This window comes from Phoca vitulina, unplaced genomic scaffold (assembly GCF_004348235.1).
Source record: "Phoca vitulina isolate PV1807 unplaced genomic scaffold, GSC_HSeal_1.0 scaffold6, whole genome shotgun sequence".
NCBI lineage: Eukaryota > Metazoa > Chordata > Mammalia > Carnivora > Phocidae > Phoca > Phoca vitulina.
In genome coordinates this window covers 20726614-20746405 of record NW_022589709.1, presented here as the reverse complement: position 1 = coordinate 20746405, position 19792 = coordinate 20726614, and the positions used below count along the sequence as shown (strand labels likewise).

General features: G+C 39.3%; 1 protein-coding gene across 1 annotated transcript in view; it reads left to right on the top strand.

Annotated features, from left to right (window-relative positions):
• The first annotated feature begins 1004 nt into the window (after positions 1–1004).
• DCP2 (decapping mRNA 2) overlaps positions 1005–19792 on the top strand; it is a 60725-nt gene continuing 41937 nt past the window's right edge. The window contains exons 1-2 of the mRNA XM_032403848.1: positions 1005–1270; positions 18439–18590. Coding sequence (XP_032259739.1) covers positions 1218–1270; positions 18439–18590 — 205 coding nt within the window. The 5' untranslated portion in view covers positions 1005–1217. The remainder of the gene's footprint in view (positions 1271–18438; positions 18591–19792) is intronic.

Genomic DNA, 19792 nt, shown 5'->3' with positions numbered 1-19792 from the left:
GAGTATACATCAGAAGCTGATGTAGGGGAGCTATCAGAAGATAAAAGACGGGAACCTGCTCATACCTGAACAAAAGGAAATAAAACTTGGGCAGTTGTGCAGGCCAAGAATGGAGGCAGAGGTCCTGCTTAGGCAGTTCTTGCATTAATGAGAACTAATGAGCACCTGATGTAAAGACAGAGGACATTTGGACAGAAATTAAGAAAAGGATGAGAGATTAAATGGTGGAACAAACTGAAGTTGTGACTGAGCAGGTGTGTGTGTGTGGTGGGGGGGCTGTGGATCTGATGTAAAAGGTTAAAGAACGGATGGATCTAGATTTTTCTGCAAGATCCTAAGTGTACTGGGCTCCATTAAGCAAGATGAGGAATCAGCGAGGACCAGTAGGTTGGAGTGGTGTGTGTAGGAGGTAGAATGCAGATTCCCGAGTTCAGGGTCAATCAGTATTTTTTCAGTAGGTGTCAGATATTGGGATAAAGTTTTGTCTGGGTCGCCTGAGGAAAGGCAGAGGAAAGTCACCAGAAAAAAGACAACCCCCTTCAGGTGTTTGTAGTTAAGGAGGTACAGCCCTTGGCCTGGAGGGGATGGGGGGGACGACAATGAATGTGCAGGATACTTGGTGACAGGAACTGTAAATGCACGCTTGCGCAGGACCGCCTCTGGGGGTCTGCCCTGTAGAAGAACGAGAGCCTCCTTCGTCACCGAGAGGACGCTCAGACCACGCCGCACCCTAGGATGTTGGGCTCGGAGTCTATCTTGAAGACCCGAATCCTCTGGCCTTCCTAGTAGTGCAAAGGAGGCATGGTGCGCATGCGCATGACCACCCCAGGGCTCAATCAAAGGCGGCGGGAAGTTGGTTTTCTGAGTAGCAACTGAGCTGCTTGAAGACCGATTGGAGATGACAGACCAATAAACAAACATTTCATTGGTTTAGCGTGCTCAGCCTCCCAATTCTCCAGCTTCCTATTGGACCTTTCAAGCAGAGCAGGGGCGTGACTCCCGGGGCTCCTCCCCGCGCTCTGGCCCAGCTTCGGGGTCCGGGGCTGAGGGAGCGGGACGGAAGTGAGTGGGTCCCGCCCCTTCCCCCCTCGTCTTCGCTGGAGCCGCTGCCGCTAGAGTCGCTGCCCCCTCTCCGGCGAGCCGGAGTCTCCGTGCCGTACCCTTGGTCCCCGGCCGCCCGGAGCCGGGATGCACTGCTCCTGCTGTGGGTCCTCATCATGGAGACCAAACGGGTGGAGATTCCCGGCAGCGTCCTGGACGATCTCTGCAGGTACCGCGGCGCTGCCCCGGCCCCTTTCGTCCCCTCCTCGTTTTCTCTCACACTGGCAGACCGCGGAGGCCTCCGCGTTTCCTCCCCCCCGCCCACATCCTTGTCCTCGCTTTCCGGTCCCGCCGCTGCTCGCTTTCCCCGCTCGACCCTTCTCTCGGACGACACCACCCCTGTCTTTCCGCCGCAGCCTCCCGGTTTCTCACGGCCCCTCCGTCCTTCCTCACGGGGCACCGGAATTTCTTCATTTTCTTAGTTCCCCAACTCTTCCTTTGCTGCAAGTGAAGCCGCTGCGCCAAACCCTGGGTCTGGAGCGTTTTTCGGCTGCCCCCTCCCCCTCTCATTGTTTTTTTTCCTGCCTCTGACTTTTATAGACCGTTCCCCTCCTCCTCCCTTTTCTCATGCCTCAATTCTGTCCAAAGACCCCAAGGTTTTGAGTCTTAGTAGTCCCACGCCCCCGGATCTACGCAGGGAAGCAGTTTCAAACTTAACCTTTCGCCCGTGTGCTCTCACACGTCCGTGGCATTTTCTAAATTGCTATAAGGAATTACTACTGTCTTGTTCATCCCCAAACTTATTGGAAGGGGGGTGGGTAGAGAGTTGCTTTTTTTTCATTCTTTAATTTTCCTTAAAGGAAATTCTCAACCGCAGGGTTTTAACGCATGGTATACTTTTGAGAAATTTTTTACTTTCTTCCCTCTTGTTAGCGATGATATCAGATAGCCAAACTTAGGGAAAATGGACTTAAAATATTTTCTTTTCCCGAAGTAAAATTTTTGATGCAGTAATACCCTGGGTTGTCGCCGGCTTAAGTGGATTGTGAAATAAATTATAAGTGAGTAAAAGGCTCTGATAAAATAACACCTTTTGAAGTACATTTACTGCGTGTATGTATAGAAATCTGACTTTTAATAGTTGTGTCGCATTCACGCCTTTTTTTTTTTAATGGGAAGGAAAGAACTAATACTTCTGGAGGTACTGTTGTGTGCCAGGCATTGGGTGCTCCCTTCACATACATCATTTTATTTATTCCCCGAAACAAGTCCTATTTGGTGCAGTTATTTTCATTTTCATCTGACAGAGTCGGTTTGTAATTTACACAAGGTCACATTTCTCATAATTCAGAAAATCAAGATTTGAAACCTAGGCCTTTTTCTCTACAACGCCTGTGCTTTTCCCCCTGTGCTAGGTAGACGTTGCAGAAAGTCAAGTCTAACATTTTAAACCTCACAAAAGTACATGTAGATAACTATATAGACTAATTTTGGAACTAATAAGAATTAATGTCGCTGTACTTCTTTGGTGATGATATGATTTTAATTTTTGGAATATGATCGATGCAAACAAACCACTTAAAATGCACTTATTTTCTGTGATCCCAATTTCATAAGAAAAGATTTAATGTATGTATGTCTGTGTGGATAAATGACTGGATGAGCATGTACAAGAAGTGAGATTATGATTTTTTTATTGATGTTTCCAAGATTTTTTAAAGGACGTGTATTTTTATAGTTAGAAAAAAAGTAAAGATGGGTGTGTTTTTTAAAAGGTGAGCATTAATTATGTATGGATTACTAGGGATATAGGTTAATAAAAACATGGGTAATCTCACACTTTTTACAGGCATCTAAAATAATCTTCCTACTCGTATGGGTTTATTTTGTATACTCCAGAGGATTACATCATTGAAAGAAGTCCTAGCAACCGTTTTGAAGGTGATTGATTTTATGTGGAACCTGTTTACTCACAAAATTTGTTTTGTAAACAATACGTTAAACGTCTGTTGAGTGTTAAAGATTCTTGGTTTTCCAGTGAGTTTAAGCAATTTTATACAGATCTTTTGGAATAGGGTAACATTTTTTTTTTTCTTTAAGAAATGAGAGTAACATTTTTGTAATTACTGTGTTTTGGCTATATAAATAAGGATTATATGTTTAAATATTAGGGCTAGCTGCTTGACTAATAAACCAAATAACCATTTCTTAAAAAACTTTAAGTTTTAAAAATCATGCAATTTTAAAGTTAGTGTTTATAATATTTTTGTTGGTAAATTTAAAGACTTTTAATGTGAACAATTCAGGCTTTTATGATTGTGGGTTTTTTAAGAAATAAATTTACTAAGAATTTATGTTTAATTTCTATAAAAATAAAGCTTAATGGAAAAAGGTTAATTTTTCTGCTCTTTTAAGTACCTCTTGATTTATGTTTGGCTTTGACTCGTTTTTATATTTTCCCCAATTCTGTTGTTTATTAGTGTATTTAAGAAGTTTTTTGTTTTGTGTTACTGATTTCTGATAAATTACATATTCCTGCTAATCTTGTCTACTTCAGTCATTGACCATATAGTAATAATTTTTGGAGAAATGTAAAATTGAGAATGATTTTGATGTGAAAAATTAGAGGAGGAGACTTACATTCTCAAGAAGTGACTTTGTAACCGTTAGACTGCTTATAACCTAAGACATGGAATGTTATTTTGCAGATGGTTTCATATGCAACATTTCATTTACTGGGATACCAGTGTAGCCATTAGAAATTCCTAAGGCAGTTAGCAAACAGTCAACTGAAGGAAAATACTTGTGTCTTGAAAGATGGATACAGTATACTATTGAACATAATACTTAGTCATTTGATGCCTTTTGTTAAACAAATTTTTAAATGTTTTGTGTGTGTGTGTGCGTATGCCCAAGGAAGTCTGAGAGCATATACACCAAACTGAAAAACACTAGTTATTTCTGGGTAAAATGAAATTAGAGGAGAGGAAGGAAAGACTGTCATCTAAAATGTTCTAGTGAACATTCTAGTAAACTTGTATGTAGAAAGTAAATCTGCCCCATCTTATGGTGATATTTGCCTCTGTTGCACCATGATTTTTGACATTAAAAGTCAAAGAATTTTTCAATACCATTTAAATTAGCTTATTAAATACCTGAAAAGTATGTTTTTAAAGTAAAAATTGAAAACTACAGCTTGTTTCTCTTTTAAAGAAATGCTTGGAGTTTTTTTTAAAGCCCCTTTAGAATTAAATGGTGAAGCCACTCTAGTGTTAAAAGGAGAAAGGTATGTTCTGGCAACTAATGTTGCTGCTATTTTGGTGATTGTGTAAGCTAATCAAATAATTCTTGCTCATCTTCAGGTTGCCATTTTAGTGTTCAGTTCTGCAACAGTTTTGTACTAATTGTAGTTCTGTTAATGTTCTATCTGTAGGAAAATTGAAAAGATGACATTTTGTGAGGTGGAGAAATTTTTCCCATAACAAATTATGGTGAAAAGCATTTTATTTCATATATACTACGTATACACACATATTTATTTATTTTTATTTTTAGTAATCTACACCCAACGTGGGGCTTGAACTCATGACCCCGAGATTTAGCCCTCTGCTCCTCCAACTGAGTCAGCCAGGCACCCCTGCACACACTTTTAAATCTTTAAAACAGATCAAAAACATTCATAGAATGAAAGCATCGACGTGTTATTTTCATGTATTGAAATTTCCTTTTTTTTTTTTTTTTTTTGAGAGCGAGCGAGCGTGCACTTGCACACAGCGCTGAGGGGCATGGGTGGGGGAGAGGGAGAGAGAATCCTTTTTTTTAATATATATATATGTTTTATTTATTTGACAGAAAGAGAGAGCACAAGCAGGGAGAGCAGCAGAGGGAGAAGGAGAAGCAGGCTTTCCACGGAGCAGGGAGCCTGATGTGGGGCTCGATCCCAGGACCCCGGGGATCATGACCTCAGCTGAAGGCAGATGCTTAAGGACTGAGCCATCCAGGTGCCTGAGAATCTTAAGCAATCTCCGCACCCAGCCCTATGCAGGGCTTGATCTCATGACCCTGAGATTATGACCTGAGTTGAAATCAAGAGTCCGTTGCCTGGGTGGCTCAGATGGTTAAGCGTCTGCCTTCAGCTCCGGTCATGATCCCAGGGTCCTGGGATCGAGCCCCCTCAACGGGCTCCCTGCTCAGCGGGGGGCCTGCTTTTCCCTCTCCTGCTTCCCCTGCTTGTGCTCTCTCGCTGTCAAATAAATAAAATCTTAAAAAAAAAAAAAAAAAATCAGTTGTTGCTTAACCGAGTGAGCCACCCAGGAGCCCTCCTTTTTCTTATAAAGTTTCTTAAAGAAGCTTTTTTTTTTTTTTAAGATTTTATTTATTTATTTGACAGAGAGTGAGCACGCGTGAGCACGTATAAGGGGGGGAGCGGCAGGCAGAGGGAGAAGCCGGTTCCCTGCTAAGCAGGGAGCCCCAGGGCTCCATCCCAGGACCCTGAGATCCTGATCTGACCGAAAGGCAGACGCTTAACCGACCGAGCCACCCAGGTGCCCCAAGAAGTCAGCTTTTAGTTGTTAAAAAGAGGTGCTCATGTGTAAGGTTAAAAAAAAAAAAAAAAAGTCGAGGAGTGCGGGTGAAGTTATAAAAGAAAAGCAACAGTCTTCTGCCCTACCCCTTTTTATCTCAGTTCTGCTCTCCAGACTTTTACCTGTTTTGTGTTGAATTCTCCTGGTAGATAATGTAGTATTTTAAAATATACTTGGACTAGTTTCTTGTTTTATCAACTTCAGATGTTAGATTGAGAATTTAGTTAACCTTGGTAGATAGGTGAGGGTTTAGTTTATCAAAAGCCTAATGATGCCTTTGCCCTACTTCCAGTACAGTTATATCACTATTTTAAATTGTTCTGTTGGTTAGCTTTCTGCTTTATGGATTTATGGTCGGTATTTTGAGTCTGTATTTGATAAGGTGGGGCAGTCAATGTCCCACCTTTTCTTCCTTTTCCTTCTTACACATTCCCTCAGCTTCTATCCAGGTGAACTTAAAAATTGATAGTATTTACATTCCATTTTGTAACCTTAATGAGGGCTCTTACACTTTTTACTATTGGTTGACTGCAAAAGCTGAACAAGAATAATAGCATTTTTATATGGTGTAACTATGCACGTATTTTTCACAGTAGAGGCAAGTTTACAATGGCTAGGATTTTGTTTCTTTTCCCTCTAGTCATAGTTAGGATCCCTTCCGTAAGGATCTTGGGAGAGAATGCCAAAATGAATTCTCTTTCTTATATTCTACTAATTGGTCAAAATGATGCTGCCTTTTATAGTTTTTTCTTTTGGAGAAAGAAGCATATGCTTTCTTCATTATTCCCTCATTCTTTCTGGCTATTCTTTTTTTTTTTTTTTTTTTAAGATTTTATTTTTAAGTAATCTCTACATCCAACATAGGGCTTGAGCTTACAACCCCAAGATCAGGAGTTGGACACTACCGACTGAGCCAGCCAGGTGCCCCTCTTTCTGGCTATCCTTGAAGTCTGTTTTTTTTTTGATTGTCTTTTTGTTCCAGTGTTGACTTTTGCTTCATACTTGGATTATGATTCTTTTGTACATTTACCTCTCTTCCCCAACACCTTCAAAATAGCTTCCTCCCCTCCACCCTTGTCTGCTCCTTTATTTTGTCCTCAGTCGTACTCTTAGTCATACTGTCTATGCTACAGAATTCTTCTTTCCTGGAGAGTGCCTTCTTGGAGACCTCCACTCCTCTAGCCCAGTCTGGACTGGTTGTTCCCTAGACTTGCCAAACAACTGGCCTACTAGAATTCTCTTTCATGGCTCTGCCGGGTCGGGTCTATTATCTCTTAAATCTCATGTTTTATGCTTTCTTGGTTTTCATTCTTGTTTTCCTGGTGCACATTCTAAAGTAATTTCCTTCGAGAGGGTCATTAGAAATAAACTTCTGAGTCCCTATATGACTAAAATGCCTGTTTCTCTTCCCACACTTATGTTCCCAGGTGGTCCAGGGTTCACACTTTTTTGAGTACCAAGGTTCTAGGAGATAACCTCAACACTCTTTTCTTCAGGGCCAGTTTTTTCAATGTAATTTTTTCTTTGTCATGCCCCAGATTTTCCTTTGATGTTGGATGATTTTTGTTGCTGTTTCATATTTAAGATGAGGTTATAAGGGGCTTGTTTATTGATAGGCTCTTTTATGTGAGTAGATAGGGTGTTAGCTCTTACACTGGGAATCCTTGAAAACCAGTTTTGCTTTGGGGTGCCAACACCCAAACCTATCAGCTAAAGTTGGAAAAGAGCCTCAGATGTTGTTACTCCTTCCCCCACTCTTGTAGGAGAAACTCCTGACTCAAAGGAGTAAAAGAAGAATAGACAGTTTTCTATTACATAAGTAGACCTTGCCCTTCCCCCTCTCCCTTTTTAAAAATTGAAGTACAGCTGACACAATGTTACATTAGTTTCACGTGTACAAAATAAGTGATATGAGTACTCTGTTATGTTGTGCTCACCACAAGTGTAGCTGCCATCTGTCACCATACAAATGCTATTAAAATACCATTGACTATATTCCCTATACCATACCTTTCATCTCTGTGACTTACTCATTCCAAACTGGAAGCGTGTTATCTCCCACTTCCCTTCACCCATTTTGCCCATACCCTAATCCCTTCCCCTCTGGCAACCATCAGTTTAGTTTGTTCTCTGTATTTATGGGTCTGTTTCTGTTTTGTTTGTTCATTTGTTTTGTTTAGATTTCCAGACATAAGTGAAATCATGCTATTTGTCTGACTTGTTTCACTTAGCTTCACTTGTTTCACTCTCTGGGTCCATCCATGTTTTCACAAATGGCTAGATCATTCTTTATGGCTGAGTGATATTCCATTGTATATATGTATGTATATATGCACATATATATCTTTATCCATTCATCTGTTGGTGGACACTTGGGTTGCTTCTTTATCTTGGCTATTGTAAATAATGCTGCAGTAAACATAGGGGTGTGTGTATCTTCTTAAATTGGTGTTTCTGTTTTCTTTGGGTAAATACCCAGTAGTGGAATTATTGGATCATATGGTATTTCTATTTTTAATTTTTTGAGAAATCTTTATACTGTTTTCCACAGTGGCTGCACCAGTTTAAATTCCTACCAGCAATGCATGAGGGTTTCTTTTTCTCCATATCCTTGCCAACACTTGTTATTTCTTGTCGTTTTGATTTTGGCCATTCTGACAGGTATGAGATGATATTTCATTATGGGTTTTGTTTTTTGTTTTTTTTAATTTATTTGACAGAGAGAGGAATCACAAGTAGGCAGAGCAGCAGGCAGAGGGAGACGGAGAAGCAGGCTCTCCACTGAGCAGGGATCCCGATGCGGGGCTGTATCCCAGGACCCCAGGATCATGACCCAAGCCGAAGGCAGACGCTTAACCGACTGAGCCACCTAGACACCCCTCATTATGGTTTTGATTTGCATTTCCCTGATGATGAGTGATGTTGAGCATCTTTTCATGTGTCTCTGCCATCTGTATGTCTTTGGAAAAATGTCTATTCAGGTCCTCTGCCATTTTTAATTAGATTATTTGTTTTTTGATGTTGAGTTGCATAAGTTCTTTATATAGTTTGGATATTAACTCTTTATCGGATATATCATTCTTTTTTATATATATACATATATATATATGTATATATAAGAATACCTTCTTATATTCAGTAGGTTGTTTTGTTGTTTTGTTGATGATTCCCTTTGCTGTGCAGAAGCTTTTTATTTTGGTGTAGTCCCAGTAGCTTATTTTTTGCTTCTGTTTTCTTGCCTGAAGAGACATACCCAGTAAAATGTTGCTAAGTTTAGTGTCAGAGAAGTAGTGCTGGGGTGCTTGGGTGGCTCAGTCAATTGAGCGGCTGCCTTCGGCTTGGGTCGTGATCCCAGGGTCCTGGGATTGAGCCCTGAGTCGGGTTTCCTGCTCATCAGGAAGCCTGTTTCTCCCTCTCCCTGCTGTTCCCCCTGCTTGTGCACGCACGCTCGCTCGCTCTCTCAAATGAATAAATAAAATCTTAAAAAAAAACACCTGCCTATGTTTTCTTCCAGTTTTATGGTTTCATGTTTTACATTTAGATCTTTATATTGAGTTTATTTTTGTGTGTGGTGTTATAAAGTGGTCCAGTTTCATTATTTTGCATATAGGTGTCCAGTTTTCCCAGCACCATTTATTGTAGATTGACCATATAAACGTGGGTTTATTTCTGGATTCTCTGTTCCATTGATCTGTGTGTCTATTTTTGTGCTATTACTTTACTATTTTGATGATTATAGCTTGGTGGTATATCTTTTTCTTTCTTTTTTTTTTTTTTAAAGATGTTATTCATTTGTCAGAGAGCACATGCACAGGCAGGGGGAGCTTCAGGCAGAGGGAGAAGCAGGCTCCCTGCTGAGCAGGGAGCCCATTGTAGGACTCAATCCCAGGATGCCATCCGAGGATGCTGGAATTCTTCTTTGGTACTGTCTTTGTCTGGTTTTGGTATCAGGATAATGCTGGCCTTGTAGAGTGTATTTGGACGTTTTCCTTCTTGTTGTATTTTTTGGAATAGTTTGAGGAGAATAGGTATTAACTCTTTAAATGTTTGGTGGAATTCACTTGTGAATTAGTCTGGTCCTGGACTTTTGTTTGTTGGGAGTTTTTTGATTACTGATTCAATGTTGTTACTAGGAATCAGTCTACTCAGATTTTCTATTTCTTCCTGATTCAGTTTTGGAAGATTGTATATTTCTAGGAATTTATCCATTTTCTTCTAGATTGTCCAATTTGTTGGCATATAGTTCTTTATAGTAGCCTCTTACAATCATTTGTATATCTGTGGTGTTGGTTCTTCTCATTCTTTTCTGATTTTATTTATTTGGGTCTTTTCTCCTTTTGAGTCTCTCTAAAGGTTTATCAGTTTTGTTTGTCTTTACAAAGAACCAGCTTTTGGTTTCATTGATCTTTTCCTTTTTTTTTTTTTGGTTTCTTACTTATTTCCGCTCTGATCTTTATTATTTCCTTTTTTCTGCTAACTTTGGGTTTGTTCTTTTTGTAGTTCCTTTAGGTGTAATGTTAGATTGTTTGAGATGCTTCTTGTTTCATGAGGCAGGCTCTATTGCTATAAATTTCCCTCTTACCAACTGCGTTTGCTACATCCGAAAGATTTTGGACTGTTTTCATTGTCATTGGTCTCCGTGTATTTTTTAATTTCCTCTTTAATTTCTTCTTTGACCCATTGGTTGTTTAGTAGTATGGTGTTTAGTCTCCATGTGTTTGTGTTTTTTCTAGTTTTTCTTTCTTTTTTTCCTTTTATTTTAAAATTATTTTTAAAGATTTTATTTGAGAGAGAGCTTGAGAGCGAGTGTATGCAGGAGCTGGGGGGAGGGGCATAGGGAGAGGGAGGGCTGACACTGCTCCATCCAGGACCCTGAGATCATGACCTGAGCTGACATCAGCACCTAACCAACTGAGCCACGCAGGTGCCCCTCTAGTTATTTTCTTATAGTTGAGTTATAGTTTTATACTGTTGTGGTCAGAAAAGATGCATGATACGATTTCAGTCTTAAATTTACTGAGACTTGTTTTGTAGCCTAATGTGTGATCCATCCTGGGAGTGTTTCACGTGTTCTTGAAGAGAATGTATATTCTGTTATAGGATGGAATGTTCTGTATATATTCTGTTAAGTCCATTCAGTCTAATGTGTCATTCACAGACACCATTTCCTTATTGATTTTTTCTTTTTTTTTTTTGCCTGGATGATCTATCAATTGATGTTAAGTGGGGTGTTCAGGTTCCCTGCTATTGTTGTATTATTGTATTACTGTCAATTTCTCCCTCTGTGTTGTTAATATTTGCTTTATTTAGGTGTTCCAGTGTTGGGTACATAGATATTTACAATTGTTACATCCCCTTTTTGTATTGATCCTTTTATCATTAGGTAATGCCCCCTCTTTGTCTCTTGCTACAGTATTTGTTTTGAGGTCTGTTTTATCTCATATAAGTATTTGTCTAATACAAGTATTCCTGCTCTGTTTTTTTCCCCCCTGCTTCCATCTGCATAGAGTATCTTTTTCCATCCCATCACTTTCAGTCTGTATGTGTCTTTAGGTCTCAAGTGAGCCTTTTGTAAGCAGCCTAGTGCTGGGATTTGTTTTTTGTCTGTTCTGTCACTCTGTGTCCTTTGGAGCATTTAGACCATTTACATTTAAAGTAATTGTCGATGGAATACTACTCAGCCATCAAAAAATGAAATCTTGCCATTTGCAAAGACATGGATGGAACTAGAGGGTATTATGCTAAGTGAAATAAGTCAATCAGAGAAAGACAATTACCATATGATTTCATTCATATGTGGAATTTAAGAAACAAAACAGGATCATAGGGGAAGGGAGGGAAAAATAAAACAAGATGAAATCAGAGAGGGAGATAAACCATAAGAGATTCTCAATCATAGGAAACAAACTGAGGGTTGCTGGAGAGGAGGGGGTTGGGGATGGGGTAACTGGGTGATGGACATGAAGGAGGGCTTGTGATGTAATGAATACTGGGTGTTATATAAGACTGATGAATCACTGAACTCTACCTCTGAAATTAATAATACACTATATGTTAATTGAATTTAAATAAAAAAATCTGAAAAAATTATTAATAGGTGTGTATTTATTGCCATTTTGTTAATTGCTTTCCAGTTGTTATGTAGTTCTTCTCTGTTCCTTTCTTCTTCTCTTGCTCTTTCCTTGTATTGAGGACTTTATTTGGTGTTATACTTGGTTTTGTTTGTTCTTATTTTTTGTGTATCTATTACAGGTTTTTGGTTTGTAGTTACCATGGGATTCATATGTAATATCCTAAATAAATAGCAAACTTAAGTTGGTCACTTAAGTTTGAACACATTCTAAAAGAATTTCATTTTTACCACCCCTCCATGTTTTATGTATACATTGTCATGTTTTGTCTTTTTGTTTTGTGAGTCCCCCTAACTAATATTTTAGATATAATTGATTTGACTACTTTTGTCTTTCAACTTTCATACTAGCTTTATAAGTGATTGCTCTACTACCTTATGTATGTTTGCTTTTACTCATGAAATTTTTTCCTTTCATAATTTTCTTCTAGTTATGGCTTTTTCTTTTTCACTTAAAGAAGTCTCTAGCATTCTTTAAGGCTGGTTTTGGTGATGAACTCCTTTCATTTTTGTGTAACTGTATCTCTTCTTCAATTCTGAATGATAATTTGCCAGAGTGATCATTCTTGGTTGTGGATTTTTTTCCTTTCAGCATTTTGAATACATCATGCCACTTGTTTCTGGCCTGCAGAGTTTTTGCTGAAAAATTAGCTGATAGCCTTGTGGGGTTTCCCTTGTACATAAGTGTTTTGCTCTTTCTGCTTTTAAAATTCTTTTATTTTTAATCTTTGACATTTTAATCATGGTGTGGGACTCCTATAATGCAAATTTTGTTCACTTGATGTTATCCGAGAGATCCCATAACCTATTCTCTTTCTCTCTCTCTCTTTTTTTTTTTTTAAACTGTTGAGCTTGGGTGCTTTCCATTGTGTTTTCCAGCATGCTGCTTCTGCATTTTCTAATCTGTTGATTCCCTCTAGTGTACTTTTCATTTCAGTTATTATATTCCTCAACTGTATTTTTTTTTTTTTTCATATTTTCTCTCTCTGTTGAAATTTTTACTGAGTTCCTCCACTCTTCTCTCCAGTCTGGTGAGCATGACTATTACTTTGAAGTCTTTGTCAGGTAGATTGGTTATCTCTGTTTCATTTAGCTCTTTCTGTGAGGTTTTGTCTGTTTGTTTGGAGCATATTCCTGTCTCCTCATTTTGCTTGACTTTCCTTGTGTGTTTCTATGAATTGGGTAGAACAGCTACTTCTAAACTTGAGGGGAATGGTCTTGTGTATGGTTGTTCCCTTTGTAGACTGTGTGTGCCCAGTGACTTTTACTGGCTGGAGCTTTGGCTAGCGTGGGCTAGGGGTCCTGGGGCACTCTGTGCTGGGACTGCCCTGGTGGGATGTCTGTAGCTGAATTGGGCATGGGCCAGGGTGGTCCCAGAGCTCTCTGCATAGAGTGTTCCCTGGCAGGACAGCTGAAACTGAAGTGACTGGAAGCAGAGGGAGTCCTGGGGTTCTTCGTGCATAGGCACTCTGGCAGGATCACTGAAGCTGAAGTAGGCAGTGAGTGGGGTGGTCTGAGGCTCTCTGCACGGAGGTATGCTGGCAGGATTCCTGAAATTGAAATAGGTGCAAGGTGGGCTGGCCTGGGATGGCCCATGCAGAGGCGCCCTGGCTGGATGGCTGGAGCTGAGGCTGGGCACAAGTGCGTGTGTGGGGGGGCTGTCTCAGGGCGTTCTGTGCAGCAGGTTCCCTGGCAGGGTGGTTGGAGCTGAGGTGGGTGTAGGCTGGCGATTCCTGGGGTGCTATGTGCAGGGGGTGCCCTGGCATGATTCTACTTTTTTTTTTTAGATTTAATTTATTTATTTGAGATAGAATGAGCGAGAGAGAGAACACAAGCAGGGGGAGCAGCAGGCAGAGGGAGAAGCAGGCTCCCCACTGAGCAGGGTGCCTGATGTGGGACTCCAGGATCATGACCTGAGCCGAAGGCAGCCGCTCAACTGACTGAGCCACTCAGGCACCCTGTTTCTCCTTTTTTAAAAGTCCTATTTCTTATTCCCATTTCCAGCTTACCTTTCTTCACTTGAGGCTTTTCTGGATTGGATGGGAATGAGATTGAATTTCTTTGTCCTATGTACTTTCTTACCACATTTTAGGTTGTGGTTAGTGTCTAGAAACTTAACTAGAAATGAAAATTTTTGGTTGAAGATATAGTAGGTTGTATGCAAACATCGATTCCACTAAAAGAGTAAAGTTTAAAACAAACTTGAATATATAAAGCCACAGGGAAAGGAAGAATGGGTGAAAGGATGAGCAAGAAAATTTGGTAACTAAAAGGGAATGTATATATAACTTAGCAGACGTAATAGACCCGAATGAGAGACTAGTGTAATAGTGTCAATCTACTCTAGAATAAGAGCATATTGAAAAATGGCAGAACTGAATTTATATATCCTGTAAACATACTGAAAACCCTCAGCCTTCTTCCCTTGCTCAGCTCCTAGAACGTGGCAGAGCTTGGCCTTTACCCTCCAGGTCCAAGATGGGAAGAATCTTTAGGTGATCGGACTAACTCATGAGGATAGATCTAAAGATACTGACATTGGTGGTTCCTCAGTTAAATGGCTCAGCCTGATGACTTACTTTAAATGGTTCCTGATAGGGACGCCTGGGTGGCTCAGTAGATTAAGCATCTGCCTTTGGCTCAGGTCATGATCCCAAGGTCCTGGGATCCAGCCCTGCATCAGGCTCCCTGCTCAGTGGGGAGTCCGCTTCTACCTCTCCCTCTGCCTGCTGCTCCCCCAGCTGTGCTCTCTTGCTCTCTCTCGCTCTCTCTCTCTCTGGCAAATAAATAAATAAAATCTTTAAAAAAAATTAATAAATGGTGCCTGATAGTTTGACAACCTTCCTAAATAGCTTTGTGGTCTGTCACTTAAATGTGAACATCTGAATAGGCCTCTTAACATGAAAGGTAGAGCTTAAAACTAAAAGAAAAAAGAGCAACTGGGAAGAATCAAACTATGCAGGTAGAGAAAACTTAAAAAAAAAACCCATATTGATCTCCTTAGAGAGGTAGAGTTTTACAATCATTGAATAACAGGATAATCTATAAAAGCATAATTTAAACAGTTAAAACTAGCATTTGGAAATTAAAAATATGAGAGCAAAACCAAAAATCTTAATAGATGGTTTGCAAAATAAAGTTGAGAATGTTTCTCAGAAGGTGGGGGTGAGGGGAGGAATCAGAGGTAGGAAATACCAGAGGAGAGTAAAGAATCATGAGGATCAGTCCATGAGGTCCTTTAGCACTGAGGGATGTGAGTTTCCAAATAGGCAAGGTCCATTGAATGGCCAGTGCAGTAGATAAAAAATAGACAACTGGGAAATTTCAGAACACTGGGGACAGAAGGAAAAACCTGAAATCTTCCAGATTGAAAAAAATATGCCAAAGGAATCCGAATGGCTTCAGTCAATATCAAAATTGGAGGCTGGCAGGAGACAGCACTGTCTTCAAAATTATGAAGGAAAATGATTTTCAACCTAGAATTCTTTATCTAGCCTAATTGTTAAATATGAGGATAAAGATACTTTGAGATACAGAATGTATCCGTATTTATCTCCCTTGCATTTTTCCTCCAGAAGGTTTGGGAGGATATACTTCAAAGGAAAGAAGAAAGAAAATTGAGGAGAAAGACAGGATACAAGAAACATGAAATCTAATAGGATAGAGGCCTAGGGAACCATGGGATGCCGGTGAAAGGACAGCATAGGATGATAGGTGTGTATCAGGTGTAGATGACAACTACCTCAGATTGGAACAGATCAGAAGGCTCAAGGATATTCTTCAAGATGAAATGGTGTGTTTGAATTAATACCTGAGAAAAAAATTTAGGAAACTAGTGGAAGATTGAATTAGTGACAGGTATGATAGAGAACACAAAGTAAATGCAATGATAAGACATCTATTAATTATGGGAAGAACGAAGGATTGTGCAGGAAAGGAAAAGTAATCCTAGCTTACCACGTAGCTTAGTTGTGAATTGCATTTACAGAGTCATAGTAATGTAAAGACTGAATGCTGATCTAACTCTGTGGTTATCAGTGGGAGTGATTTTTGCTCCCCTCAGGGAACATTTGGTAATATCTGGAGATCTTTTTGTTGTTACACCTTGGTGGGGAGTGCTGTTGACATCTAATAGGTAGAGGCTAGGGTTGCTGCTGGACATCATCCAGTACACAGGAAAGCTCCTCTCAACATAGGTACCTTCTTCAAAATGTCAGTAGTGCTGAAGCGGACAACCTCACCAAAACTGATAGAATTTTGTTGGGTGGGTGGAGAGATGAGAAGGCTATGTAGAATGGGAGTGGGAATAGAGTGAATTCCATAATGGAAATAATGCCCCAAACTGAGAAAATAAATACCAGAGTTTATTTTAGAGATGTGTTAAGTAAAATAAAATCAGACAAAAGGAGGTTAGTTTTTTTGTATTGCTGTTCTGTTTTACCACCCACTGGCCATTCTGAGACTTGGGCATTGGTCTGTCTCAGAGTTCAGCTCACAATGTTCGTGGTGTGTTGTTCGTAGTCTAATCTGAACTTGTGTAGCTTGGGGTTGAGCCTTAGTTCATAAATAATTTCTCAGGACCATTTTCCTGAGCTGCTTCTCTTTTGCTATCTTCCTGCTACTAATTGGCTCTTTAGGTCTGTCCTTTTGGGTTCTATAGCCAGAGAGCCACTCTGGCACACACTTCACGTGTTCACTGAGACCGAGCAACTGGAGGTTAGAAGAATAAAAGCAGTGGAGATTGGCCCTACTCTCTTGGGACCACACAGTTCTTACGATTCAAGAGGAAGTTTCCTGTCCCTTAGAGTTTTAGCCTCTGTGGGTCTCTGTTAAAGCCACTGTTGCAGCCACCTCTAACCATGATGGCATTGCTTGGGGGCTGGGGCATAGGAGAAAGGAGAAAAGAAATGAAGAATTTTCCCCACTATCTCCAAGTCTTAGGAGATCTGCTTAGACTCCTCTCTCAACCCTTGAGGCAAAACTAGAAGGTTTCTGGGGCTCTCTCTGTCCCTGCTGGTGCTCACTTCCAACCCTAGTCCAGCCAGGCGACACTGGAGGGTGGAAAAATGGTAAATTCACTTCGAATACTGTCTTCCCCAGTCTTCCTGCTACTGTTTACTTTTCACAGTCCTCAAATAGCTGCTCTGTGCATTTTGTTAAGGTTTTAATAGCTGCATTTTATGGGAGGGAGAGAGTGGAGTGTTTGTTTCATCTAACCAGACTAGGAACCTATGTAAGCATTTAAAAGATAAATTATGACTATCAGTATGTCACTTTCAATGTATATGTCAAACAGTTTGCTAGACTATGGGAATAAAAATACACAAAGATAGAGTACATTATCTCAATGAACTAATTTGGAGGAGTTTGTGGACAATAATAGTAAAAGCCACATGATTGTAAAGGAGTGGGAGTCTGAGAGAGTATGTAAATCTGTTCAGAGGAGGCTGGTGTATCTACATAGGAGAGTAGTGTTAGTCATGAAGGACAAATTAGGAATTTGCTAGATGGACAAGGGAAAGGAAGTATATATAGTATATGGACGATAGTTTAGGACATTTCCAAGAATTTGGTATCACTGGGTATAAAGAACTCATTGAGCAATCTTAGAGGTTGTGCAGGTGAGCAGGGACTGGATCTCGAATGCCATGTAGAAGAGTTTTGATTTTTGTATCTTAGCTAATGCCATCAGAGTTTCATGTTACACATTTTATTCTTAGTATATGTGCTGTTTAAGCTCCCTTTCCCCATAGTTTTTCTATACTGAAATGTAGGTTATTGTACCTATTTGTCTTACTATTTACATATTCATTCCCCTATTGGAATGTTACATTTTTATAATTTAAAAGCATGTTTTTGAGGTTGATTTGAAACTTGGAAACCACCAAGAACATTTGCTAGTGAATAGTGTGAGTGATCAAGCTGGGTGATACTAATTTTTAATTTTTTTAAAATAACTCAAAAAACCAATGGATTTCTTTTATGTAGTTCAGTCTGTCTCTTGAGGTCATTACCAAAAAAGGCTATGCAGTGGAAGAAGCAATTGGTAGTTGCTTAATGAGTGCTGAAAATCCCGTTCACTTAGATATTTAAATTCTGACTTGTTGCACAAAGAGGGGTTCGTTATCTCAATCACATACAAATAATAAAGAGTGTACATTTATACGATATATATAAACTATTTCTTCAGCTCCCTTCAAATGTATTTGGAAAAGACAATTTAGGATTTTAAAAAGTGAATATACTTTATTTTGAACTCAGGTTCTGCAGATGAGGTTATTTGAGAAGTCTAGTCTATTAATGAACAGTTGATTTCTTTAATGTCTCTTTGTAATACTCTAAATGTGGAGATTAAGCAGCTAACATCTTTCCTGTTTGAATGAATGAATATATTTGTATATATTCTTAGAAGGCCTTTTAAAAAAATTTGATTATAGGGGAGATACCTGTGGTAAACTGTTTTCCCAGCCTCCTCTTCCCTGTGCAGCATTGGTGTCATAGTGGTGAGCATAGCTGCTTTCCAGACTCCTCTTCCTCTAGTAATTTTCCCCAGATTTTGCTTCCTTGATCAGCTCTGCTCTTGGGCCCTTTTTTATGTTGGTGGGTCAGGGGTAAAGCAGTTAAGTAGGTTAAAATCATTACCATTTGTAAATGTAATTTTAACATGTTTTTTGTTTTTGACAGCCGATTTATTTTGCATATTCCCAGCGAGGAAAGAGACAATGCTATCCGAGTGTGTTTTCAGATTGAACTTGCCCATTGGTTTTACTTGGATTTCTACATGCAGAACACACCAGGATTACCTCAGTGTGGGATAAGAGACTTTGCTAAAGCTGATATCCTTTTTATAATTATAATGACTGTCTTTCATTATTGCTAATAACATATTTTAGCACAGATTTCCTTTTGATCGTCTTTGAGATTTAAAACTTATTAGGTAGACATACTTGATTTCTAAAAATTGTCATATATGAGTAGTAGGCAGAACTTAATACTATTTTTATTTTTATGTAGAGGACCCCTTGAATATGCACTGATGATTAGAATTAAATTTTATTTTCTCTTTCAGAAATAACTAGCCTATTTCTAGAACTGATCTGTTATTTTTACTTTCTTCTTGCTGTTCCATTTAATCAGATCTTTAATCAGATCACTACCTTTCTGGGATAGAAATTCTTAAATAATTATTGAATACTTCATATGTTAAAAGCAGTGTTTTTAGTTTTGTGGCAAATACAAAGAAGTCTTTGCTTTTGAAGTTTTTTTTTCCTCTTTACAAATAAGACAAGCTTGTCAGTTTATCAGTTACAAAGGATACACTTGGAAATTTAAGATTATTATTATAATTATTTTTAAAGATTTATTAGCGTGCATGAGTGGGGGAGGGGCAAAAGGAGAGGGGGGAAAATCTTAAGCAGACTCCCTGCTGAGTGCAGAGCCTGACACGGGGCTCAACTCTGGCTGGATCCCATGATCTGAGCTAAAAATCAGGAGTTGGATGCTCAACCGACTGAGCCACTCAGGTGCCCCCAAAATTTAAGATTATAAAAGAAACTATGTCACAAGGCAAAAAAATCGATGAATTGCTAATAATTCTAGTATTAAATGTTTTTAGAATTTAGAGATTTTTTTTTTAGGCAAAGCTATATTTGTAAGGGAATACAGGATTTTATAAAGAGACAGGAGTGGGGAGTATGTTCCACATAAAGAAAAGGATTGAGCAAAATTAGAGAGTTGGAAAAGATAAGGGATATCTTGGGAAATAAATTAGTTTGTATTGAGCAGACAGTTCTTATGGGGATACAGTAGGAAGTAGAGATGGCAGGTATATAGGGGGGATTTGTGGGTTCTTAAATCTTGAGCCAAAGTGGTTTTTATCCTGTAGGTCATTGTTTTTAACTATGAATCATGTATTCAAAAGCAGTTATACCCACAAATTCACTGTACTCTGCTAGAATTGGAATAAGAATGAAAACAACCCTTGTACTCAGCTCCCTATAATTTTCCTTGAGCTCCATGAAATAAGGACCCCCCCCAC